General features: G+C 35.4%; 1 protein-coding gene across 1 annotated transcript; it reads left to right on the top strand.

The window, feature by feature from the left end:
- Positions 1-36: 36 nt before the first annotated feature.
- ERLEC1 (endoplasmic reticulum lectin 1) lies at positions 37-26,662 on the top strand. The gene is made up of 14 exons (XM_081265422.1): positions 37-397; positions 7,157-7,261; positions 8,399-8,479; positions 9,537-9,614; positions 9,718-9,781; positions 10,487-10,521; positions 12,633-12,856; positions 12,938-13,067; positions 16,500-16,661; positions 17,719-17,778; positions 21,969-22,093; positions 24,056-24,133; positions 24,371-24,446; positions 25,754-26,662. Exons 1-14 carry the CDS (start codon positions 236-238, stop codon positions 25,823-25,825), a joined length of 1,452 nt encoding a protein of 483 aa, XP_081121548.1. The 5' UTR covers positions 37-235; the 3' UTR covers positions 25,826-26,662.
- The last annotated feature ends 42 nt before the right edge of the window (positions 26,663-26,704 follow it).

Here is a 26,704-nt window from a genome sequence, read left to right as displayed (position 1 = left end):
TGGCTCCTTGGCCCCGGATGTTGATATGCCACCTGCCCCGGAAACGGTGGCGGGAGGCCCGGGGGGCGGAGGCGGCGTTGCCTTGCTCTCCGGAAGGAGACGTGGCGGCGGTTAGGTCCCAGGCTCGCTGGACGCTTTGTAGTCCCGCCGCCTCCTCCTCCATCTCCTCCTCCTCCTCCTCTTCTCCTCTTTGGGCAGAGGAGGTTGTGGCGGCGGCTGGAGAAAACGGCGGAGGATGGAGGAAGGAGGCGGCGGCGTGCGGAGTCTGGTCCCCGGAGGGCCAGTGTTACTGGTCCTCTGCGGCCTCCTGGAGGCGTCCGGCGGCGGCCGAGCGCTTCCCCAGCTCAGCGATGATATCCCTTTCCGAGTCAACTGGCCCGGCACCGAATTCTCTCTGGTCAGTGTCGCGAATCCCGCAGCCATTTCGTCTTTCTGACGCTAAGGGTTAGACCCCATCCTTCGATTTCCTTTGCTTTTTCCTTCCCAGAACCTCTTCTGCAAGCTCTTACCTTCCCTAAATCCAAGTTTCTTCTTCCCCGTGTTCATCCATCCATTCATTCATTCAGCACGTTATGCGGAGGTGCCCTCCATGCTAACATTAGGATCCAGCAATCACTTGCTGTCCCTTTTTAAATTAACCCTGCCGCAGTAGACCTTGCTTCCCTACATTCCCGCCTTGTGGAAGAAGCTTATAATCCCGTCAGGCATACTTCATCTTTCCTTTGGAGAACCAATTGCAGCTCTTCCTTCAGCAGCAGCCTTCAGTATTACCACCCTAACGCCACAATCCTACTGCAAACTCGAATTCCCTCTCCTTTTCGTTCTTCCTGTCTTGCTTCCACACCCAAACATACACAAATGCGCAGCTCCAGAGGAACCTTCTCCCTTAAAAGTTGTTTCCTAAAAAGGCCATGTGACTGTAAGATGTTAACAACCCTCTATGTGGAATACCTCTTGCAGTTTTACGACTGTTACTTAAGATCTCATGAGATTTTATGATGAATTTTCATACAGTGAAGCACATATTTATAATCCTACTAGAATGAAAATTCCTTTGGGGGCTAGTGGAAGGTCTTCCTGTTCACCTGTAGCTACTTAGGCTAATGAAACTTGATACTGTGTAGTAGTTAATTCTAACGTTTAAAAAAAATCTTATTTCTAATTACCTGCAATCATTCAAGTTTGGAAACTGTTTTGTTATATTACCCTGTTACTGTTTCGTTGAGACATTATTAAGCGGTATCATAATACCAAAACAAGATTTACCAAGTTAAGAATTGGCAGTAAAGCTCAGTCGGAGTGTGCCTAGAATGCACAAGGCCCCGGGTTGGTTTAATCCCCAGCACCGGACAGGGAGACAGTATTTACAAGGCAAATATTATTCTAACCACTTAGCTTTCTACTTGCAAATATTCGCTTTTGCTTATACTGTATTTCACATTTGGTTTGTTTCTCCACCCTTCTGTTCCGTCCTGATAGCCCAATGATTCTCAAATTTACCTAGTAAATATTTAACTGAAAAGTCAGGTTTACTTTTGTATCGATGCAATAAACTATTGATATTCAGTATTAAAAGACCTTTTTTAAAATTTTGTTATAAGTCAGATACAACCTTCGGAGGATTGGGATAAGAATACTCTAGTCCAGTCTCGGTTGTTTTTCCAAAAAGCACACTTGGAATGAAAGTAATAAATGTTTTTTTAAAAAGTCATTAACTTTTTTTACTCTTGCACCTGTGTTTAATTGAGAACAGCATGCACGCTTATATGCAGATCTGAAAATTTACTGACCTATATACTGGATGACTAGATCTAGCCTTTTTAGGAGTTACTACCAAATTATCATTCAGTTTTTTTTCTGGCCCTGGTGTTTGCTGTCTAAAAAGGAGTTAAGGAAAAAGATCAGTCATAGTATATGCTATACCAGTGTTTCACCTATCTATCAACTTTATTTTGAAATTTTGTTTTTAATTACTTTTCTCCAGCAATAAGGTATGATCTAAGATGGACACATTTGAAGACTTGAGGTTAAGTCTGAGGTATTTTGAAAAAAATATAGTTATTCTTCTGTGGATGTGGCACAAGGTCTATGACCCTCATGCAGAAATAAACCTTAAGAGTCATTTTCATTGGTCTTTTTAAATTGTTTTAATACTTCTATTTAGTTGAAACAACTGCCCTCCTCACCTGGCACTGCCATTTTTTTTTAATGAGCCAGTTGGTTGTATATTTATATATAACTAAGCAGCTGTATGAACTAGGGTAAGATCCTTTGCCTCTCCACCATCTGAAATTGGAAGAGACTGGATTAGAAGTTGTTTTTTGTTTTGCTTTGTTTTGTTTTGTTTTTTAGTTGTAGATGGACACAATACCTTTATTTTATTTATGTATTTTTTATGTGGTGCTTCGGATTGAACTCAGTGTGTCACATGTGCTAGGCAGGTGCTTTACCACTGAGCCACAACCTCAGCCCTAGAAGTTATTTTATTAATCTCTAAAATTCTCATCTGTTTTAAATTATCTTCCCATCCAGATATATCAAAATAAATGTTTTATAATTCTTGCTTTCATATTTACTTAGAAATAGTATTAAGCACCAAAAAGGTATAATTTTTTTCATGTTTGTAATAACTAATAATTATGGTATTCTTTACTTACTAGTTTTTATCATCCATTTTTTGTGTATATATTTTTCTTTTGAAATTGTCATCTCTATGTCATTAAAGTATTCGATTTTTTATTATTTCATAGAATTCATGGATTTCATCACATTGAACCACAAAATAAATCTAAGTTTCTACTTCTACTGTTTTTATGTATGTGTGTATGTGTGTGTGTGTGTGTGTGTGTGTGGATGTATAAAAGAATATATTCCTATTGAAAAACCTTCCCCAAGCACTAGCAAAAAATGTGACAGACTCCATGGTTAACATCATGTTATATATATATTGACATGTCACTGACTATGTTTTACATCCTATTTCAGGAAAGAAATTTTCCTTCTCATCCTCTAGCAATCTTGATTCTTACAGACCATGTCAAACATGAGGAATTTATCCCAGACAAGATATTTTTTAAGTTCCTTTAAAGTACCCCACTCTTTGATTCATTTCACCATATTAAAATTTGACTTTCTATTAAATCACTAGTAGATATTACCACTTACACTGAAATAATGTCTTTTAAGTTATATTTTAAAAAGTTTTATACTGTCTATAATGCTATACATTTCAAATTTTATTTATTTAGGTGTTAGGGATTGAACCCAGTGATGCTTTATCATTAAGCTACATTCCCAGTCCTTTTTTATTTTTTATTTTAATACACGGTCTTGCTAAATTGCTGAAGCTATCCCAGAACTTGCTATCCTCCTACCTCAGCCTCCTGAGTCACTGGGATTATAGGCATGTGCCACTGCACCCAGCTATAAGGAGGCATATTAATAGTAGATCAAAAAATTCTTAGAAAATCACAGGTTAGTTTTTTAGGTTTTTTCCAGTAATTTCTATTACCAAAAAAGTAGGGTGATACTAATGAAAAGTATACCTTGTGACCGAATATATGACTCATTTCAGCAACGTGTGTTGGGGCAGAATTGCCATTTGGTCTATATTATTGAAGAGAAAAATAGCCCTTCCTAAACTAATGAAAGATAAATTGTTGCATTAAGAAATGTCTTCCTGAGGCTGGGGCTCAGCCATAGCGCACTTGCCTGGCATGTGTGAGGCACTGGGTTCGATTCTCAGCACCACATATAAATAAATTAAACAAAGGTCTATCAACAACTGAAATATATATAAAGAAAGAAATGCCTTTCTGGCACATGCCTGTAATCACAGCAACTCGGGAAGCTAAGGGAGGAGGAGTGCAATTTCGAAGCCGGCCTCAGCAACTTTGCGAGACCCTATCTCAAAATAAGAAAAGGCCTAGGGATGTGGCTCAGTGGTTAAGTGCCCCTGGGTTCAATCCCTGGCACCAAAAAAAAAAAAAAGTCTTCCAAACCAGGCGCGGTGGAGCATGAGTCTCTAGTCCTAGAAACTCAGGAGGCTGGGGCAAGAGGATTGCAAATTCAGTCTCAGCAATTTAGCAAGACTCTGTCTCAAAAAAAAAAAAAAAAAAAAAAATAGGGTGCCAGCATGGTGGCTCAATCCAATTAACTCTAGAAGCTGAGAAAAGAGGATAGCAAGTTTGCGACCAACCTCAGCAACTTAGTGAGGGCCTAAGCAACCTAGTGAGACCCTGTCTCAAAATTAAAAAGGACTGGGATGTAGTTCAGTGGTAAAGCACCCCTGGATTCAATCTCCAGTACCATCCCCAGTATCAAAATAATAAATAAAACAAAAAAGACCAAGAATGGCTCAGCAGTACAGTGACCCAGGTTCAATCCCCAGTACTATAAAAACTAAAAGAATTGTCTTTCTTTGCTGGAGTTCCAAAAAAGCAGTTCTCTTTTCCATTATCAGCATTGTGATGAACATTTTAATAAGCTAGTCAATACTGCTGTAGAATTCAGCTGTGAAAATCAGAGTTGCAGGTACTTCACAAATAGACATGCATACATTTAAGTCACTTACTGATGTCCGCCTTCACTTCTGTATATGAATGGTTTGACAAAACTCAGGCCATCCACTACGGAGTGAATGGAAAGCATGCTTTCCACAATTGATCACGTATTCTGGATACATCTGGAAAGCATCAAAAGACATTATAAACATTATGTCTTTTTTTTTTTTTTTTTTTTTTTTTTTTTTTGGTACCAGGGATTGAACCCAGGAGCACTAAACCACTGAGCTACATCCCCATCCCTTTTTTTGTATTTGAGACAGGGTCTCACTAAGTTGCTTAGGGCCTTGATAAGTTGCTGAGGCTGGCTTTGAATTCACGATCCTTCTGCCTTAGCATCCCAGGCCACTGGGATTACAGGTGTGCGCCAGGATTCCCAGCAAATATTATGTCTTAACAGCAAATTATTGGCCCAAATGAATATTTATGAGGATTCCTTCATCATAAATTTGGCTTTGCAACTCTCCAATTTCTTTGATTCCATTATTTTCTATAAGGGTCTTTTTAAATAATGATTCTTGACCATAAAACAGAAGTCCACATAGTAATCATTTCAAAGTTAATAAAAACTGATGTGAATGTGTTCAAAGTTATAAGCACACAGAATGTGGAGACAATCCACTTGGGTTCTCTGGGCTCTGCTACTTCTAGCTGAGTTACCTTGGACAAATTGCTTATGCTCTGGCCTCTGGCGTTTTCTGTAGAAATGAGTATAATGATTGTTTTGGGGATTAACAAATTAATAAATGTAAAGCACTTAAAATGGTATAGTCACAGATCCTACATCTATAGAATCAGCCAACCTTGGATCAGAAATATTCAGGGGAAAATCTGTACTGAAAATGTGCAGACTTTTTTTTTTCTTATCATTCCCTAAACAATATAACAACTATTTACTTAACATTATAAGTTATTTGAAATATAAGGGAGGGTGTTCAGAGGTTATGTGCAAATATTATGCTATTTTATACAAAGGACTTTTGCTTCTGTGAATTTGGCTCGGTCTGGGGGCTAGTTCTGGAAGCAAACCCCCCCAAAATGCTGAGGGATGATGATATGTCATAGAGCTAATGCTGCTTTGTTCGTTTGTTTTATTGTCTTGGAAAAACATTGCCCTTATTTGAATTTGTGTTTAGGATTACATTGGTTCCAAGCTCTACTGGTTTTATTATAGGTTAGAGTTGTTATTGTTAAACTAGAAAAGAACAGATACTTAGTAAGTAGTAGTTCTTTCCTTGCTAGGAAGAGCCAAATAGTACATTGGTTTCTCCATACTATGAAAAAAGTGAAGAGAGAATTGAATTATAATGGAATATGTACCAGAAGACAGAACTTTCATTTTAGTAAAATATCATCAGTTACATTAGTTGAAGTGTTCATTTGAATTATATCAGTTCATATGAACCATGTGAATTTGTTTGGTTTTATAGTGTAGAAAACTTTAAGGACAGTTTCACAGATATGTGCCAGGAATCAAAAAACTACAGCTATTGTACTGTCCCACCATCTAATCTTAAAAGGTTTTATTAGAACACAACCATGCCTATTTGTTTACACATTGTCTATGTCCTCTGTTGCTGAAGTGACAGTGTTACAAAAGAAACTATATGGTCCACAAAACCTAAAATATTTATTAGCTGACTCTTAACAGAGGAAGTGAAGTTTGCTGGTTCCTGATATGTATGTTACAAAGTTAGGTCAGCACAGAGGATCTATAGTGATTTTCTTTTTACAGAAACTTTTTTATGGATAAATTCGTCGGGGCTGGGGATGTGGCTCAAGCGATAGCGCGCTCGCCTGGCATGCGTGCGGCCCGGGTTTGATCCTCAGCACCACATACCAACAAAGATGTTGTGTCCGCCGAGAACTAAAAAATAAATATTAAAAATTCTCTCTCTCTCTCTCTCTCTCTCTCTCCCCCCTCTCTCACTCTCTCTTTAAAAAAAAAAAAAAGATAAATTCGTAAATTCTCCAAATATGAAAAATACTGTATTACATTATATTCAAGTATCCCATCCAACAAAATTGAGAGTTTTTAAGTAAATGTAATAATGATTGTTTTGAGTATACAGAATGATAATTGATACAGATGATAATTGCTGATAGGAGCAATAAAGTGATGGTGCTTCTGTCTTTGGCTCAGGATATAGCTCAGTAGTTGATATGTGCTAAGCATATATGAGGCCCTAAATTTTTTTCCTATTGTGATGTAATATCACAATAAATTTTGTTATATTAACATTGTCAGACTGTCTTCCCTGTTTTTGAAAAATGTGTGTTAAAAATCTGTTGAGGCAGGTACAGTTGTGCACTCTTGTAACCCCAGTGACCCAAGAGGCTGAGGCAGGAGATCACAAGTTCAAGGATAGCCTCAACAGCAAGGCCCAAAGCAAGTTAGTGAGACCCTATCTCAAGATTTATAAAAAGTAATAAAAATAAAGGAATGGGGATGTGGCTCACTGATCAAGTGCCCCTTTAAAAAAAAAAAAAAAACTTCTGTTGAAATGATAAATTAATTTGAGGAACCTTTGCTCTATTTGATATGATAAAATTTAACTGGGGAAAGTAGTGTTTATTTTTTATTCTATTTCTAGCCCACAACTGGAGTTTTATACAAAGAAGATAATTATGTCATCATGACAACTGCACATAAAGAAAAATATAAATGCATACTTCCCCTTGTGACAAGTGGGGACGAGGTAAGTTTTTATAAATAGATTGATAATTCCTGTTACCAAAGATATTTATTTAAACGTTGTAACCACATACTTTAAAAGAGAGTAATGAGATTTGTAATACCCTGTTTTAACATGAAAGTCTTTTTCACTTTTATTATTCCTGAATTCTTTGATTTTGCGATTCATTTTGGAAAAATTAGTAGTCAATTATTAGTGTTTTAGATGAAAATTTAACTCCACACTTGCTTTCTTCTCTAGAAATGAGGGTTTTAAAACAAGATATAATTTTTAATATTATATATGATAGTTTTTATAAAGAATTTCTTATAAATAAATCTTTAGGTACCTTATGCATTCTCACTACCTTAGCTCATTCCCTTTTCTTTCTCCTAAAATGCCCTAACTGCCTCTTATCCATCCTTCAAGGCAAAGGAAAAAAAGACTTCTTTCAAGATGAAACAGGAGAGGCAGCATGGTAAAATGGAAAGGACACCAGCCTAGGAGTTTGATCCCAGGAGGCTGAGGTATAGGCTATAGTTAGCTGTGGAACCTTGAACAAATCTGAAACTTAATTCTTCCACTCAATGAAATTATTAAGCCAATTATATAATCTGTAAAATAGAAACATTAAACTCAGTACTTTTAAGTTTTGTTCAGATTTGAAATCTGTCCAAGACACCTGTTTAATTTTGTTTTAAATGTCCTTAAAACACAAATATACGCGTACATAACCACATACATACACATGGCATTCAAGTCTGAAATGTAAAAATATAGGAAACCAAAAAGAATCTTAAAACTTTCCAGTATATCCTACAACATTCAACCATTCTAAAACTTTTTTATAGCTAGAATTTGTTTGAGTTACAGCACTTAAAATTTCTGAAATAGGTTTGTAAGAATTATTCAGAAAACTGATAACTTAAAAACCTTTTTTTAAAGTTGAAATAATGAAAGCTATGGTATTCTGTGGCTCCATACTTTATACTTCAATTCATTTGAAAGAAGTGGCATACTATAGGATCTTGTTAAAGATTTTGACTTTTTTCTTCTTTTATTTCTAAGCATTTGTGATTTAACCAGTGAGTTAATACCCAAACAGCAGAGTTGGTTGAAGTTCTAGGAAATTGTAAGTATTAAACTATAGTTCTTTCTTAGGAAGAAGAAAAGGATTATAAAGGCCCTAATCCAAGAGAGCTTTTGGAACCCCTGTTTAAACAAAGCAGTTGTTCCTACAGAGTATGTATTTTATGTTCATTTGATAACTAGAAAATAAATTTCGAGCAGCCAGTAGACCCCTGAAATTATTTCTGCATTTCTTTTTACTTTGTTATATCAAATTTTAAGTTAGTTGCAAATCAGAGTTATTGCTAAATAGAATTTTGTTCATTTAAATTCCTAATAACAGTAGATGCAGCAAATGCTTAATAATACCAATATTAAATCATCATTATCTAACTACTTTGAATGTTTTTCAGTTCAAAGGAAGTTTCTTTACCTAATAGAATTTTAATTTAAAATGCTAATTATTATGTTTAAGGCATGTAGAAAATTATCCCTAAACAAGGTAGTTATTATAGACTCAGATATATTATAGATCAATTTCCTTTACATAATTCTTACATAGAGCTAATCAATGGAAATAATGAATAGGTTCCAGAAATTTCACATTTTTCTTGAGGCATAATTATAAGTGTAATTTAATGAAACTTTACTATAAATCTTTAGGGAAACCTACTACATTTTAAAGTATCAAAAAGTAATTCAGGGGCTGGGGATGTGGCTCAAGCGGTAGCGCGCTCGCCTGGCATGCGTGCGGCCCAGGTTCTATCCTCAGCACCACATACAAACAAAGATGTTGTGTTCACCGAAAACTAGAAAATGAATATTAAAGAATTCTCTCTTTCTCTTAAAAAAAAAAGAAAAAAAAAAGTAATCCAAACATGCTAAGTGAAGTAAGCCAATCCCAAAAAACCAAAGGCCAAATGGTTTCTCTGATAGGATGCTGAGCCATAAGGGGGCAGGGGGCGGGTACAAGGGAAGAATGGAGGAACTTTGGGTTGAGGAGTGGGAAGAGAGGTGGGGGGGGGGGGTGGGATGGGATGGACTTATTACCCCTATACCATTGGTATGATGGTACCAATGGTGTGGCTCTACATCATGTACGACCAGAAAAATGAAAAGAAGTGCTGCATTTGTGTAAAAAAATTAAAAAATTAAAAAGAAAAGAAAAATAAAAAGTAATTCAAATGAGTTATATGACTTTTATACTTTTAAATATATTCATCTTTCTTAGATTGAGTCTTATTGGACTTATGAAGTATGTCATGGAAAACACATTCGACAGTACCATGAAGAGAAAGAAACTGGCCAGGTATATTTTTTCTTCAAAATATAAAGTGCGCAACATAATAGTTTTAAAGTTGTATCCTGAAAAATGTATTTGCAAAATACTTACTGTATTTTTTTTAATACAGAAAATAAATATTCATGAGTACTACCTTGGGAATATGTTGGCTAAGAACCTTCTATCTGAAAAAGGTTGGTCTCTACACAGTGATTTGATAGTAATTCTGGAATTTGGTTTAACATTAACATTCAAATTGAAATTTAAGAGATTTAATTGGAGACTGTGTGAATTTTAAAACATGTTTCTGAGCTGTCTCTTAGAAAACTTTTTTGAAGTCTTTGTTTTTGTTATTTTCTAATTTGACAAACATGCTTTTTTTCTACTTATTAATGAAATTTTCAAAATCTAGTAGAATATTCATCTTAGTGTTAGTCTTTTTCTTGGTTTAAGCAATGTTTTTATACATGGAAATAGATGTATTCCTTAAATGTTGAAATATATATATTATTCTATATTATTCAGATTGGTCAATTAACTTTTCACTAAGATAAAATACTTCAAAAGAATATTATTATGACCATATTTTCTTCATGAAATTGAGTATTCCCTATGCAAAGTTGTGAAGATTTAATGTGACTATCCTTTCACACAAAAACTATTTCAAGGAAACTGAAAGTAGTTGGGGGTGTAGCTCAGTGGTAGGGTGACTCTGTAGCATGCGCAAGGATCTGAATTCAATTCCCTGCACCACCAAAATTAAAAGTAGTAAGACAAAATCATATGTATGTTTTGGATCTTCTTAAGGAAGTTTAAGATTATAAAATTGATTAAAAACTTAGTCATTGGTATGTACTGCTCATTCTTTACTTTTACCTTTTTGTTATGTTATTCCACAGAGCGAGAAGCAGAAGAAAAGGAAAAATCCAATGAGGCAAGTGACAAATGTTAATTTTTTACTCTCAACATTTATTGTTTGTGAGGTATGAATTTATACAATTAGTGACCTTAGAATATAGTCTTTACGTCTTTATCTGTGGAATAACTCAAGGATTAGGTACAAGAAAATATACAACATATTTGATTTTTCTGAGAAAAGTTACATTGGAGTGCTTAACAGTGGTTCCCTCTACTCAGCATTGAAAACAAGTATAGGCCAGGTGCAATGGCACAAGACTGTATCCCCAATGACACAGGACTGAGGCAAGAGGCTCACAAGTTCCAAGCCAGTCTAGCAATGCCTTAAGCAATTTAGTGAGACCCTGTCTTGAAATAAAAAAGAACTGGGGATATAGCCCAGTGGTAAAGCACCCTGGTTTCACACACTGCACTACCCAAAAAAATTACAGTAACAGCTTTTGTATTTTTTTCCTCCCATCTGCTCCTCACCCCTATAAAACAGATAAACTATATATGTAAATAACAAGCTACCAGACAGCAAGCATCTTAAAAGCAGAGACTGTTTTTTTTTTTTTAATCTCTTCACTCCACAGTGCAAAGCAGTGTGTCACACATACTTCAGGTACTTTATAAAGGTTTATTAAGTAAGTGAATAAATAATGGCAAAAAAATAGTATTATTTAAAAAGAATGATTCCTCAAAGTGCCTAATCATGATTTTTATTTTTTTTTAATTTGTTGTAATTAGCTACACAATTTTTAAATACTGTATGGTTCAAGGAGTGCTCTTTGAATCCTGTTTCAAAAGATTTAATTTGACATTCTACCTTTGAGATAAAATATGTATTTACTGTGACTCTGAAGGATAGCAAGATGGAACTCAAAGTATGAAATGATAAAGGAAAAGTAAGAAAAGGGTAAAGGCAGAAAACTAATATTAGTTGAGCCCCACTTTTAAGCCCGACACTGCCAAACCTGTAACAAAAGCTAATGTTTAATTTTCCAACAATTATTTATTTGTTTAATCAAATTCATAATGGTAGTAAGAAGCCAGTAAATTTAAAACTTCAAGCCCAGGATTCTAATTTCAGACAATAGCATACGAGAAATTCTCAAAATATTTTTCTCAGGAAACATTTATTGCCTGTTTTAAATGAGGCACTGATGGTACAAAGTGATGCAAGATGAGATTCCTGCCTCTAAGAGCGTACTCAGATTATTAACAATATCTTTTTAAAGTTTATTATATTAGGGTTGGGGTTGTGGCTCAGTGGTAGAGCACTTGCGTAGCACATGTGAAGCCCTGGGTTCAATCCTCAGTACCACATAAAAATAAATAAACAAAATAAAGCTATAAAAAAAAAAAGTTGCCAGCCGAGGTAGCCCACACCTATAATCCCAGCAGCTCAGGAGGTTGAGACAGAAGGATCGAGAGTTCAAAGCCAGCCTTAGCAAAAACCAAGGCACTAAACCCTCGTAGACCCTGCCTCTAAATAAAATCCAAAAAATAGGGCTGGGCATGTAGCTCAGTGGTCGAGTGCCCCTGAGTTCAATCCCTGGTACCCAAAACAACAACAACAAAAAGTTCATTATAGTAGACTTTTGTTCTCATAGAAAAAAAGCATGTGAGATAACTCTTTAAGAATCCTTGTCTTCTCTTAATTTTCTTTTCCTAGACTTGAATAGATTTAATTTAGGAGTTAAAGTACTATTTTAGAAGATAAGTATTTTTACTGTTTCACCCAAGTTTTTGATAAATAAACCTTCAGACTTGTAGAATCTAAACTCTCAACAGCCATTCTCTATTGAGTTCAGTGAAAGCTATAAACAGCCCAGTATAGTAAGTTCTTACATCTTATCATTGAAGATAACTCATATTAATATTATCTTGTAGCTCTTTATATAAATGCATATTAAATTAACATCTTAATTTTAGCATCAAATTATTTTTCTTTTTGCTATATTAAGTTACACACTTACTCAAATAAGAACTTCAAAATCAAAACATTAGAGAATGAACTTGAAAATAAATGTTACCTTTCTAAGTAAAATGTAGTTTTCTTCCTTTTAGAATCATAAGTGCTTCTTCCACCCTCAACCCCACCTCAATTTCTAATGAAAAGTCTTTATACTCTGTTTTTTTAAGATTCCCACTAAAAATATCGAAGGTCAGATGACACCCTACTATCCTGTAGGAATGGGAAATGGTACACCTTGTAGTTTGAAACAGAACCGGCCCAGATCAAGTACTGTGATGTACATATGTCATCCTGAATCTAAGCATGAAATTCTTTCAGTAGCTGAAGTTACAACTTGTGAATATGAAGTTGTCATTTTGACACCACTCTTGTGCAATCATCCTAAATATAGGTAGGATGTGCATTTAATATTTTAAACACATACTCTAAAGTATTCTGTGCTTCGCTTTAATGCTTTCTTCTTACTGAACAGGTTCAGAGCATCTCCTGTGAATGACATATTTTGCCAATCACTGCCAGGATCTCCATTTAAACCCCTCACTCTGAGACAGTTGGAGCAGCAGGAAGAAATACTACGGGTGCCTTTTAGGAGACATAAAGAGGTATACGAATTATCTAATGATAGTTTCTCAATGCTTCCTTTTCCAGATTTCAGAACATATATCAATATTTTGATGATTCCTATAGCATAGTTGTAAAACAATATATTTTAGCACAGATTTTTAACTTTCAGTTCCTTTCATTGATTTCAGTTCTTTTCCTAAGTCTTATACTTTTCAGGAACTATTTTTAACATTCTTTTGTAGTTAAAATTTCATAGTACTTATTGTACTTAATTTAATTATGTAGGTGGTTGTCCCAGCTAAGCCTCTTAGAAGAACAGACCATAGCCCTATGTCCACCTCCTGACACTGTTTATTCTTTAGTTCATCAGTGTTCTTCAACCACTTCTGTATGCTGCTTTCCCCTTGTGATGCACTATATTCCCTTTTCATCACTTTTCACTTCTAGACCTAGCCATGTAAATTTTTAGTCATCTTCCATCTTTTTTTCTCTTTCATACTGATATTGAACAAGTCAAATATTTGTGTCATTTGTCTTACCCATCTCTTCTTTTATCTGTAACTCTTATCATTCAATCCTCTCAGTAGTTCAGGACCTCATCTCCTAGGGCTAGAACCAATCTCACATATCCCCTTTCTAATTCTTGTTTTTGTTGTTGTTTTTGTTTTAGGTTATTTTTTTGGCAAGGGGGTTACAGGTGATTGAAATCAGGGCCACTCAACCACTGAGCCACATCACCAGACCTATTTTGTATTTTATTTAGAGACAGGGTCTGAGTTATTTAGCACCTCACTTTTACTGAGGCTGCTTTGAACTCAAAATTCTCCTGTCAGCTTCCCAAACTGCTGGGATTATAGGTGTGAGCCACTGTGCCCAGCCGCTTTCTAATTCTTCCCACACAGCTTATGAAAATGCTTTTCCTAAAATGAGCTTTTATTATATATGTAATCTTTGGTGGTTAACATGATCTATACCGGAGGATAAAAATCACTGTTCAAAAAATGCATGCTTTTTTGTGATTTGGTCTCTGCCCCATCTTTCATCATCATTCGCTTTATCCCAGATGTTTTAAAGAACTTAGAGTTGGGGTAAAATTGGGAGTTCATAACCCACTTCAGTCTAATGTATGAAATATGATATGTCAAGAGCTTTGTAATGTTGTGAACAACCAATAAAAAAAATAAAAAAATAAAAATTAAAAAAAAAAGAACTTAGAGTTTCCTACAAGGACCATGTTCTTTCTGGCCCCCTGCCTTTGAAGATACTGTTTTTCTCCTTTTATTATTGCTTCATCCCCTCCTTCCCTTTCACCTTAAAACTTATATAAGATGTAATTTCAGTGACACTTTTTTTTTTAGAAATGAGCCAGGATTTCCATTGGATTAGTCCAAGAAGGGAGAAATTTTTATACTTCATTGGCCTAGTATTTTTTCAGTCTTTTATTGATAGCACTTCCATGACAAAATCTTGTGTTTTACATATGGTTATTATATTAAACTGGAGAGCAAAAGAAAGTATGTTTTATTTACAGTGGGGTTTCCAGCTCCCTGCAAGATGCCAGGTATGTTATGAGTACTTAACTATTTAGCAAAGGCCTATTTCGTCCCTTCCTCCCGAGTACCTTTTGCATCATATATACTCTGACCAACACTGTCAATCCAATAGGAAAAGGAAAGTGATCTTAACATTAATTCCTGGTTTGATTTGGAGTACTATATCAAAAGTTTTGCGCTAGAATTCTCTTCTGGCCTTCTTGTAGTGATGTAAGTACTAAAATTAACCCAGTCCAAATGTTCCATAAATCCCAACTATCATTAATCTTCCAGGAAAAAGTACTCATTTACTTTTCTTTGAATGTATGTTGTTTTATCTGTCAGTTGAGAAAAACCATTTTTTTTAAAAGCCTTCATAGATAAAGCTGGACATAGTGGTGCACTCCTATATCTCAGCGACTCAGGAAGTTGAGGCAGGAGGATCACAAGTTCAAGGCCAACCTCAGCAATTTAGTGAGACTCTGTCTCAAAATAAAAATAAAAAAGCGCTGAGGGTGTCATTCAGTTTTAGAGCACCCCAGGGTTCAGTTTCCAATACCAAAAAAAAAAACATTTTAATTAAATAAAAATAAATCAAATACCTAAAATATGATTACATGGCACTGGAGCTGAATAGTACAGTATGTGTTTCCCATAAGTAAGTCCCTGGGTTCAGTCCTCTGCACCAAAATTAAAAATGATCACAGCATATCTTTTCTTAATATCTATAACATAATGCCCACACCTCTGAGCTATAGTTACCCACAATATAGTGCCTGCTTATGTCTTGAGTTTTAAATAATATAGTCAAATACCTTTGCTTTTACTTCTTCCTCCAGTCCCCATGTATGTACATGTAGGCACTAAACACATACACAGATATAGACATAAATCATGAATTATTATTCATGTTTCAAGAATTAATCAAGAGTTTTCTCTTTGTGAAATCTTTTTTTAATATTTTTTAAATTGTAAATGGAGGGGCTGGGGATGTGGCTCAAGCGGTAGCGCGCTCGCCTGGCATGCGTGCGGCCGGGGTTCAATCCTCAGCACCACATACCAACAAAGATGTTGTGTCCGCCGAGAACTGAAAAATAAATATTAAAAAAAAAATTCTCTCTCTCTCTCACTCTCTCTTTAAAAAATAAATAAATAAATAAAAATAAAAAAATTGAATTGGAAACCACCTCTTTAAAAAAAAAAATTGTAAATGGATTTTTTTGTTTTATTTATTTATTTATATGTGGTGCTGAGGATTAAACTCAGGGCCTCAAACATGCCAGGCAAGCACTCTACCACTAAGCCACAACTCCAGCCCATGAAATCTTAATATTTCAATCCTGGTCAAAGTTCATTTGAGTCTTCTTACTAAACTTCATGTTCCTCCGGGGCAACAACCAGATTCTACTATATTGAATACCTGTAACCAACATTCATATTCATTCTCACCCATCTCATCTTTTTTTTAATATTTATTTTTTAGTTGTAGATGGACACAATATCTTTATTTTATTTTATGTGGTGCTGAAGATCAAACCCAGGGCCTCACACACGCTAGGCAAGCGCTCTACCACTGAGCCACAACCCCAGCCCTCACCCATCTCATCTTAACCCTGTTCATTATTATTTTACGCTTCTCCAAAACTAAATGTATGGACACAAAGCCTACCAAGTATCAAAGTACCTAGTAAGAATAATGAGACAAGATATATGAAATGAAAATTATCCCTTTATGTTTGGAATGGTCTCCATACTCCTAACTGGCAGATGAAACTAACATTTATTTAGCACTTTTTCTATACTACTAAGTGTTGCAAAGTCCATTTTCTTGTAACACATTAAAATAAGCAGAAATCTTATTTTACAAATGTGCTACAAATTATCACTGAAAAATTAAATGTGGAGTAAAATCTCTTAAACATGTCTGCTTAATTTTAGGAAGATCTGCAATCAACTAAAGAAGAGAGATTTCCAGCGATCCACAAACCTATTGCTATTGGCTCTCAGCCAATGCTCACTGTTGGAACAACCCACATATCCAAACTGACAGATGACCAACTCATAAAAGAGTTCCTTAGTGGTTCTTACTGCTTCCATGGGGTAAGAAGTGGACCTTCAGTTTAAAATTTTATCTGACAACTTTTACCTGTCAGTTATTTAATCAATGGTCACTAGCAACACTGCAAAAAGGTTTATGTCAGTGAGGCACAGTGGTGCACATCTATAATCCCAGTGGCTCCAGAGGCTGAGGCAGTAGGATCACGAGTTCAAAGCTAGCTTCAGCAACAGCAACTCAGTGAGGCCATGTCTCTAAATAAAATACAAAAAGAGCTGGGGATGTGGTGAGTGGTTAAGTGCTGGTACCAAAAAAAAAAAAAAAAAAAAAAAAGCAGCAGGGTGTGGTTTATTCCTGGTACCAAAAATATAAATTAAAAAGCAGGGTGGGGGGAGGTTTATATCTATACAGGTATGGCAGAATCTTCAGGTGAATTCTGATGGACATTTTCTCTGTGGAATCTCATACTCCACATTTCTATCATCTAATCCATTACCAATATATTCTCCTTATTGACGGTAAAACACCACCTTTCCTGTGGCAATCATGTATGATTCTGGTTGATTTTATGTCCTACATTTTGGTTATGTAGAGATCACAGTTTAAACTGGAGTTAACATCTTCCTTTACAAAGGTAAAATTTTCCCCTGCACCAGTGGAAAATACATTTAAAAGTAGAATTTTTGTTTCATCTTATTTACGAAGTCATAGCAGCATTTATTCTTTGTATTTATCTTTTCTTATTTCTCGGTGATTTCTAATTTTTAACCATATTATTGCTATTACAGGTTATAAAAATTACCTATATTTTCTTCTTTTTTTTTTTTTTTTTTTTTTTTTTTTTTTTTTTTAAGAGAGAGAGAGAATTTTTTTTAATATTTATTTTTTAGTTTTCGGCGGACGCAACATCTTTGTTGGTATGTGGTGCTGAGGATCGAACCCGGGCCACATGCATGCCAGGCGAGCGCGCTACCACTTGAGCCACATCCCCAGCCCAAAAAATTACCTATATTTTCATCACTATCATGGGTAGTGTTAAGTCAGTCCACAATACCCCTTTCTCTGTGCATCATTTTATAAACTATGTTTTCTTTCTTTTAGGGTGTTGGTTGGTGGAAATATGAATTCTGCTATGGAAAACATGTACATCAGTACCATGAGGTATAGAAAAGCACTTCTATATCATTCTATCACTAGGTTAAAGGACGTTTTGTTGTTGTTTAATGTTAGGAACTGAACCCAAGGCCTTATGCATGCTAGACAAGCGTTATGCCCCTAAACTACTTTTCCAGCCTTGGATTAAAGTCTTTAAAATCTTTTGTAGAAAAAAAAAGGAGAGGCAAGGAATAGTGATGCACACCTGTAATCCCAGCCACTCAGGAAGCTGAGATAGGAGGATCATAAATTTAAGGCCAGCCTGGGCAACTTGTAAGACCCTGTCTCAAAATCAAAGGGCTAAAGATGTAGCTCAGTACAGCCTCTCTGGGTTGAATCCCTAGTGCTGTTGGGGGAAAAGAATAAAGGAGGGAAATTGATATTATTTTTAATTGTGAGATGATATTAACGTGGAAAGTACTAACCAAAGTATTACCAGATTTTGGAAAGAAAAAAAAAACCTAATTGTAACTAAATCATCTTGAAGTAACACTGCTTACTAACTAGTCATATATTTATATTACTAAGACCCTGGTAGAATGATGGGCTGTTGTGTCTGTTCCTTCTTAGCTTTGATCAAAAAATTAATCATTTATATAATTCACCTTTAAATTAAGAAAATGAATGGCAAAATGGTATATTAACCATAGAATCAGCCAGGTGCAGGGTCACATATCTGCAATCCCAGCTACTCAGGAGGCTGAGGCAGGAAGATCAAAAGTTCAAGGCAAGCCTGGGTTATTTATCAAGATACAGTCTCCAAATAAAATTTTTAAAAGGGTTGGGGATATAACTCAGAGGCAGAAGAACACTTCTGTGTTTAATCCCTTAACTACACATACACACACATATAAATATGTAAAATTGGGTAAACTTAGCAAGTTTCTCAGCTAAAAAGAAGATACTATTTCATCTAAATTTAAAGTATTTTAAGATTTACATATAAGATTTACATATGATGATAGGCTCACACCTATCATCCCAGTGGCTTGGGAGGCTGAGATAGGAGGATCACAAGTTGGAGGTCAGCCTCAGCAATTTAGCAAGGCCATAAGCAACTTATCAAGACCCTGTTTAAAAACAAAAACGGGTAGGGATGTGACCAGGTTCAATCCCTGGTACCAAAAAAAAAAAAAAAAAATGTACATATGTAAGTTTTTATTCTTCCTGTTATTTATTCTTCTCTAAATAACATAGTATATTCTCCCATGTTGATCCAACCTACTTAAATTCTGAGATTCAAACTCCAATAATTTTATTTGTTGATAGTTGTATTTTGTTTGTTAAGGTAACTGGCAAACATTGAAGACACCAGGCACAGTGATACACATTTGTAGTCCCAGCTACTGGGGAAGTTGAGGCAGGATGATCACAAGTTCAAGGCCAGCCTCAGCAACTTAGGGAGACCCTATCTCAAAATTAAAAATTAAAAAGTAACTCAGTGGTAGAGCACTTGCCTAATATGCACCTGCCCATGTGTTCAAGCCACAGTGCCACAAAAAATTAACAAATAAATACTGGGCCAGTCATAGTGGGGCACACATGTAATTCCAGCAACTCAGGAAGCTGAGGCAAGAGAATCACAGGTTCAAAGCCAGTCTCAGCAACTGAGGGAAGCCCCGAGCAACTAGGCAAGACCCTGTCTCAAAATAAAAAATAAAAAGACTGGGGATATTGCTCAATGGTAAAGCATCTCTGGGTTCAATTATCAGTACCTAAATAAATAAATATTGGCTTGGCTGCTCCTAAAGGCTTTTTTTCATTCCCTGAAAAAGATTATAATTAGTGTTTTTAAAATATTGTATTTTCCTGTACAAGATGTTTTAAGCTTATCTTAAATTCCAAGAAAAGCTGAGCATGGTGGTGCACGCCTGTAATCCCAGTGGCTGGGAAGCTGAGGCAGGAGGATTGTAGGTTCAAAGCCAGCCTCAGCAGCTTAGCAAAAGCCCTAAGCAACTTAGCGAGACCCTGTCTTAAGATAAAAAATAAAAAGGGTTGGGTATATGGTTCAGTGGTTAAGCGCCCCTAGGCTCAATCCCTGCTACCAAAAAAAAAAATTATAAGAAGGATCATACAATTCACCTTCCACATTAAAATTATCCAAAATATATGAGGCATTTATAAGCTATTTTTTCTTCACTTAAACTTGAGAAGTTTCATTTAAGCATTCTTTCCATTTGTTCTTCTTCACAGATGTTTTCTTTCTAAAAACATTTGTTACTACAGAAAAAGGATGAAGTGCCATACAATTGAAATCCAGATGACCCTCAATGACTTTTTTAATTAAAGGAGTATATGCCAGAAATTAAAAATAAAAATTTAATTTCTTTTTTGCCATCCTCCTCCTTCCCAAAAATAAGTGTTGTTAACATTTTCATAGTTAACTGTCTATTAGAAAAAAATGCAAGTGCTTAAATTTTGGTATGATCTTTTTATTTCTACAGAAGGGATTATGCACTACTTTGTACTCGTTCTTTTCACTTATCATCTTGGAGATGTTTTTACATCTCATTCTTTTCAGCACTTACATAGAATTATGACTCTGCTTAACAGTGTATTTAACCAGACCCTACTGATGGACCTTTAAGTTCTTTCAGTTTTTGTAGTGATAGTGATTTAGTGAAATTTTTAAATAGTTCTGTTGCTGTACTTTTGCCTGTATATTCAGAAAACACATTTCTAGCAATGTACATGCATGATGAAAAATTACTTCCCAGAAGACCAGCAGTTAACACTCCCAATAAAATGGTGGTTTTCACATACATTTAACAACACTATAGGTTTTATCAAACTTAATTTGTCCAAGGTCATATAACCTAGAGCTTTCTGAGGGACTTTGCTCAGTGCTTTGGGAGGTAGAAAAATAATAGTAACTAACAAATACAGTGCTCACCAGGCACAGTAGCACACACCTATAATCCCAGCAATTCAGGAGGCTACAGCATAAGGATGGCAAGTTCAAAGTCCGCCTCAACCGTTTAGTGAGCTCTTCAGCAACTTAGTGAGACACTGTCTCAAAATTTAGTGGTAAAGTGCCGCTGGGTTCAATCCCCAGTATCAAAAAAATATATGGTGTTCATTTTTTGCTGGGCACTAAGAACTTAATACATATTATCTCATTTAATCCTCATAACAAAGGTATGATGAAGAAACAGAAAATATACTTTAGTAACTCGCCTAAAAACACATAGGTAGTAAATAGTAAAACTGAAATTCAAACACAGGCAATTCTGCTCCCTGTCTAACCTCTTAAACACTTCATTTTGATGCTCTAATCTCTGTCTAGAAACTTAAAGTCTAGTTGCTGAAAAAAATAAAATATATAATAGCTGTGTCTTTCATTAGCTTATTGTAAGCAGTGGCCTTGCCTGTTTCATTTACCATTGAAGGGATTTTTCATTCTACTAATGAGGAGTATATTGTTGCCTGGCCTAGAATATGAAGGAAAGAAAAAGAGGAAGGCAGGGCTGGGGATGTGGCTCAAGCGGTAGCGCGCTCGCCTCGCATGCGTGCGGCCCGGGTTCGATCCTCAGCACCACATACCAACAAAGATGTTGTGTCCACCGAGAACTAAAAGTAAATATTAAAAATTATCTCTCTCTCTCTCTCTCTCTCTCTCTCTCTCTCTCTCTCTCTCCTCTCTCACTCTCTCTTTAAAAAAAAAAAGAAAAAGAGGAAGGCAAAGACATAGGAAGGAGAAGAAGAAAAGATAAAGAAGGACGTGTACACATAAGATCCATATAAGTACACAGTATTTAAAAAATAATAAAGCAGGATGGGGAAGAATCATAGTAGTATGCAGTTGTGAAATCTAGGAATGAGAGATTACACTTTTGGTTGTGGGGATGGCGTGCTAGCAGTGAAAATGTAAAGAAAGAATCTGATGCCAAAAAAAAATCTCCAGGAAAGACTTTATACGACTGATAGATGGAAAAGAGTGAGAAGATGTAAGAGTTAGAAACAGCTACATCTAGATCTAGCCCAACTACAAATTAGTTGTCATTATTCAGAGAAACAGAGAATGAAGAAGATAACGTCTACTCACTGAGTTTGACTAACATCATTACATTTAAGTCCCATATCCTGTGTACAGATGAAAATAAAGACTAGACCCTGTAAGAGGGTCGGGTTGTCAGCATAAATGTTTTGTGATGATGTCAGGCATGCATTATCAAAAATATTTTTTCATGTATTAGGACAAAGATAGTGGGAAAACCTCAGTGGTTGTGGGGACATGGAACCAAGAAGAGCATATTGAGTGGGCCAAGAAGAATATTGCTAGAGCATATCATCTTCAGGACGACGGCACCCAAACAGTCAGGTAAAGACTACCTTTATTTGCCTTTGGATCTGAGAACTTTTAAAACCCAGAATATTGATAAACATAAACATATAAGCAAGATCCTAGGTCAGGGTTTTTTCAGGGGTCATCTTTTAGATTATTTTCTTTTTTTGGAGAACCAAAACAGTATAATTGGTAAGACCACAGTCTCTGGAGCCTGGCCACCTGGACTGAAATGCTGGCTGGCTCTTCACTTATTACCTTAGGTAAATTACATATCTTTTAAAGTTTCATTTCTCTTGTCTAATGGTATTGCCTCATATGATCCTATGACATGTAAGTGAAGTAATTCCTGCGAAGGGCAGTGTCTGGCAATAGCATGCAGTAAACTTTGGCTGCTGCCTTTGATGGCGGTAATAGGCTAATGATTGGCAGTGGTATTAGTGACAATGGCTCAGTTCTATTAGAACTGAGAATGTAAAGCATTTGCCTCTTTCATGGGTAATGTTTATTTAATTCTATTATTCTATTTAAATATACTCTGGCATTTCCTTTTGTTGTGCAGTTTTTGTAACATAAACGGTTGAAAATAATTGATTAGTAGCTGTATTTAAAACTATCTCATGCCTGGGGATGTGGCTCAAGTGGTAGCGCGCTCGCCTGGTATGTGTGCAGCCCAGGTTCGATCCTCAGCACCACATACAAACAAAGATGTTGTGTCTGCCGAAAACTAAAAAGTAAATATTAAAAAAACTTTTAAAAATTTTTAAAAAACTATCTCATATCTCTTTTGGGCTATGTGGGTATATTTTTATATAACAAATAAATTAATCTCATTTCCCAAGGAAAACTAAGTTTTTGTTTTTGTTTTTTTAATGGTGCTGGAGATTGAACCCAGGGTCTTGTACATGCAAGGCAAGCACTCGACCAACTGAGCTATATCCCCAGTCCCCCAAGGAAAACTAAGCTTTAATTTTTCTCGTAGTTTCTTGCCCAGTAAATTTTAAATTTTGGGGGGTGAGTTGGGAATCAAACCCAGAGGTGCTCTACCACTGAGCTACATCCCCATCCCTGTTTTTATTTTATTTTAAGTTGCTAGCGCTGACCTCAAACTTGTGATCCTCCTGCCTCAGCCTCCCAAGCTGCTGGGAAGCTGCATGCACCACTGTCTCTGGCTTAAATACTCATTCTTGGTCCTTCTCAGGTGATACCTTGGTGTGGTGTTGAGAGATTGTTTTCAGAATGTGCTGACTTTTCAGGCAAGCCAAAATAAATGTCAGCAAAATTATGATATAGTCATTTAAATATTCTAACGGGGCTGGGGTGGTGGCTCAGTGGTAGAGCACTTGCCTAGCATTGTAAGGCACTGGGTTCAATTCTCAGCACCATATACAAATATATGAATAAAATAAAAGTCCATCAATTTCTAAAAATTTTTTTAAAAAGAAAGATCTTTTAAAAATAAATAAATATTCTAACATACTCAATAGTCTGTTTTATGCTTATATGTGTTTTATGTGAAAATATTTTATGGTATCATGTACAACAAATTTTGAAGTATAGGAAGGTAAAACTAACAAAATCAAAAGCTTTTGGGGGGATATTGCACATTTGAGATTTATAGCTTGGCCTACCTAGACTTATCTCTTGGATCACTTACAGTACAGTATTGCAGCAGGATTAGCTTGATGGAGGACAAAAACAATTGTTCCACAAAACAAACAATATAATTGGTTGGGAAAATGGATAACTTTTTAAAACAACTTTTTTAAGGGAATCTAACCTCATTTATTTATATAGAAATGCTGTACAAATTGAATACAGTGTACAGTATCTCTAATTTATATTCTCTTTATAAATATATAAAGACTGTCCCTGTGAAAGAACCCCAAAAACCCTCATCACCATCATCTTATCCAACCCATTACAGTTATTCCTTACCCATTACTATTACTGAATTATGATATTTTTAGTTTAATAAAGCTTGTTTCTCCAATTTAGGATGGTGTCACATTTTTATGGAAATGGGGATATTTGTGATATAACTGACAAACCAAGACAGGTGACTGTAAAACTAAAGTAAGTTGAAATTATCAACTCGTGCTTTATACCTTTCTCCTTTACCTATATCCTACATTAAAAAGTCTTCTATAAATATAAAATATAAGTATGAATAATTATTAAATTATATTATTTAAATTGCATGAGATTATGCTGGCTCACTTGAATAGATCTTTGTAGGCTAAGTTGATAACTATAAAAAATAATCTTATTTTGTATCATTTGGGCAGTGCCTTAAAGTACTCTCTATTTTAGGTGTAAAGAATCAGATTCTCCTCATGCTGTTACTGTGTATATGCTAGAGCCTCACTCCTGTCAGTATATTCTTGGGGTAAGTAAAAAGAAAATAATCAAAAATTCAGTTTTGGACCTCATTTTAATTTTTTGCATTAAGTCTGAAAAGGACCTTCATTAGACTCCAAGACTTAATATATGGTGCCCATACTACTTCTGTAAGACCTGACATGTCTAATTGAGGTTTAATTTACATCAAATAAAATGCACAGGTCTTAAATGTTGAATTTGATGTACTTTAACATATATTGTCATCCAAAACAAAGTATCTGTTACTGAAGAAAATTTTCTCATATCTCTTTCCATTAAATACACCTTATCCCCCTCTCCAAAAAATACCACTTTCTAATCCCTCCTCCATGCTGACTTGCTGGTACTGGGGATTGAACCCGGGACAGCACATACTAGGCAGCAGTCTACCACTGAGTTCTTTTGCTGGTTTTGTTTGTTTGTTTGTTTGTTTGTTTGTTTTTGAGACAGGATCTTGCTAAGTTACCCAAGCTGGCCTTGAGCTTGTAATCCTCCTTCTATTAGTCTCTCAAATCACTGGGATACATATCTGGCTCAATTGGGGTCCCTTCCATTAACCAGTCTCAAGTTATAAATTATTTCCTCGTATTTCCCCACTCTGTCCAGTACATTGAATGAATTCATCTGTGATAAATTTTTCATCTCTAAAATTTCCATTTGGTTCTTTTTCTATGGTTTCCTTTTTATCTGCTGAAATTCCCTTCAGTCATACATGTTATCTGCCTTTTCTAATGTTGTCTTCATCATATTTTTTTTGTTATAGGTTTGGTTTTTTTTTTTTTTTTTTTTTTTTTGGTACAGGGGATTGAACCTAGGGCACTTAACCACTGAGCCCTTTTGTTGTTGTTGTTTCTAGACAGGGTCTGGCTAAGTTGCTAAGGCTGGCTTTAAACTTGGAATCCTCCTGCCTTAGCCTCCTGAGCCACTGGAATTACAGGCATGCACTACCATGCCCAGCTTCATCATATTTTTTATAACTGTTATAACTGATAATTTCAACATCTGGCCCATTTTTGAGTTACGTTTTTCTTTGCCTTTTAAATACAACTAATTATTTTTCCATAATATTCTATCATTTTTTACCTATAAGATCTAGCGATTTCTTATTCCTGTCCTTCACACTTTTTCTCCCTTGTCTCCTATCTCATATTTTATATACATGACTAAAAATTGTTTTAATTTTGTAGGTATGATGTTGGATGGTTTATCCCAAACAAGGACTCATACACATTTAGCAAATGTATTCATTTAGCAAAATAATACTGAATAAAGTATGCAACTTTTTAATGGCTTTGTTGTTCTTTTTTTCTTTAGGTTGAATCTCCAGTGATCTGTAAAATCTTAGATACAGCAGATGAAAATGGACTTCTTTCTCTCCCCAACTAAAGGACATTAAAGCTGAAGGGAAAAAAAAGATCATTGAAAGTCATGATTTCTTTCTGACCATGTGTCTCATTATAGTGTTCTCAGCCATTGAACCTCATCTAAAGGATCATCTAAAAGGACTCTAAACCACTTTGTGAATATATATGTGTATATAAGAGGTTATTGATAAACTTCTAAGGCACACATTTGTCTCACTTTTTTCATTTTTGTTGTGTCTTATGAATGGATTTATGTTATGTCTTTGCTTGGATGATGTGATTCTGAAATAAACCTCATCCAAGCAAGTTGGAGTCCAGCCTATTCAAATGTTATAATGGTTGTACTTACTGAAAAGATTTTAAATAATAGATTTATTATGTAAATTATGTATAAATAGCTAATGAAGTAAAGATAATGAAGAAAGATATAGGAGGTTGTTTAAATGAGAGACCCTGTAAAATATGTAAATTCTAGTGCCTGAAATCCTTTCAACAAACTTTATATAACAGCTGCTCTCTGCCAGGCATTAAACTAGAAATGGGTACACCGTAGTCTCACAGGTGAGCTTTCTTTACCACTGTTACTCTGAAGAAACTTAACTTGTGATAGGTTGCTTCTCTCTCCAAACTTTTATATATTTCTTTCTTCATCTTGAGTGTGTTTACTCCCAGAGTATCTGATGTAGACAATTGATTGATTAATCCCTGACTTAAAATGATTTACTCTAACAAAACACACTGTGCTGGCTATCCATTTTACTTGTCTAGTGTATACTACAGATCTTAGGTCTGGACAATTTTATAGTACAATATTTATTTTAAAGTAAATAAAATGTCCACAAGCAGTGTTGTCATGTAATCAATGGAAGATTATTCAGTTCCTTTCTTTTCTTCTTTATCC

The sequence above is a fragment of the Spermophilus citellus genome (assembly GCF_964194105.1).
Source record: "Spermophilus citellus genome assembly, chromosome: 13".
Taxonomy (NCBI): domain Eukaryota; kingdom Metazoa; phylum Chordata; class Mammalia; order Rodentia; family Sciuridae; genus Spermophilus; species Spermophilus citellus.
This window is presented reverse-complemented; position numbering and strand designations above follow the sequence as displayed.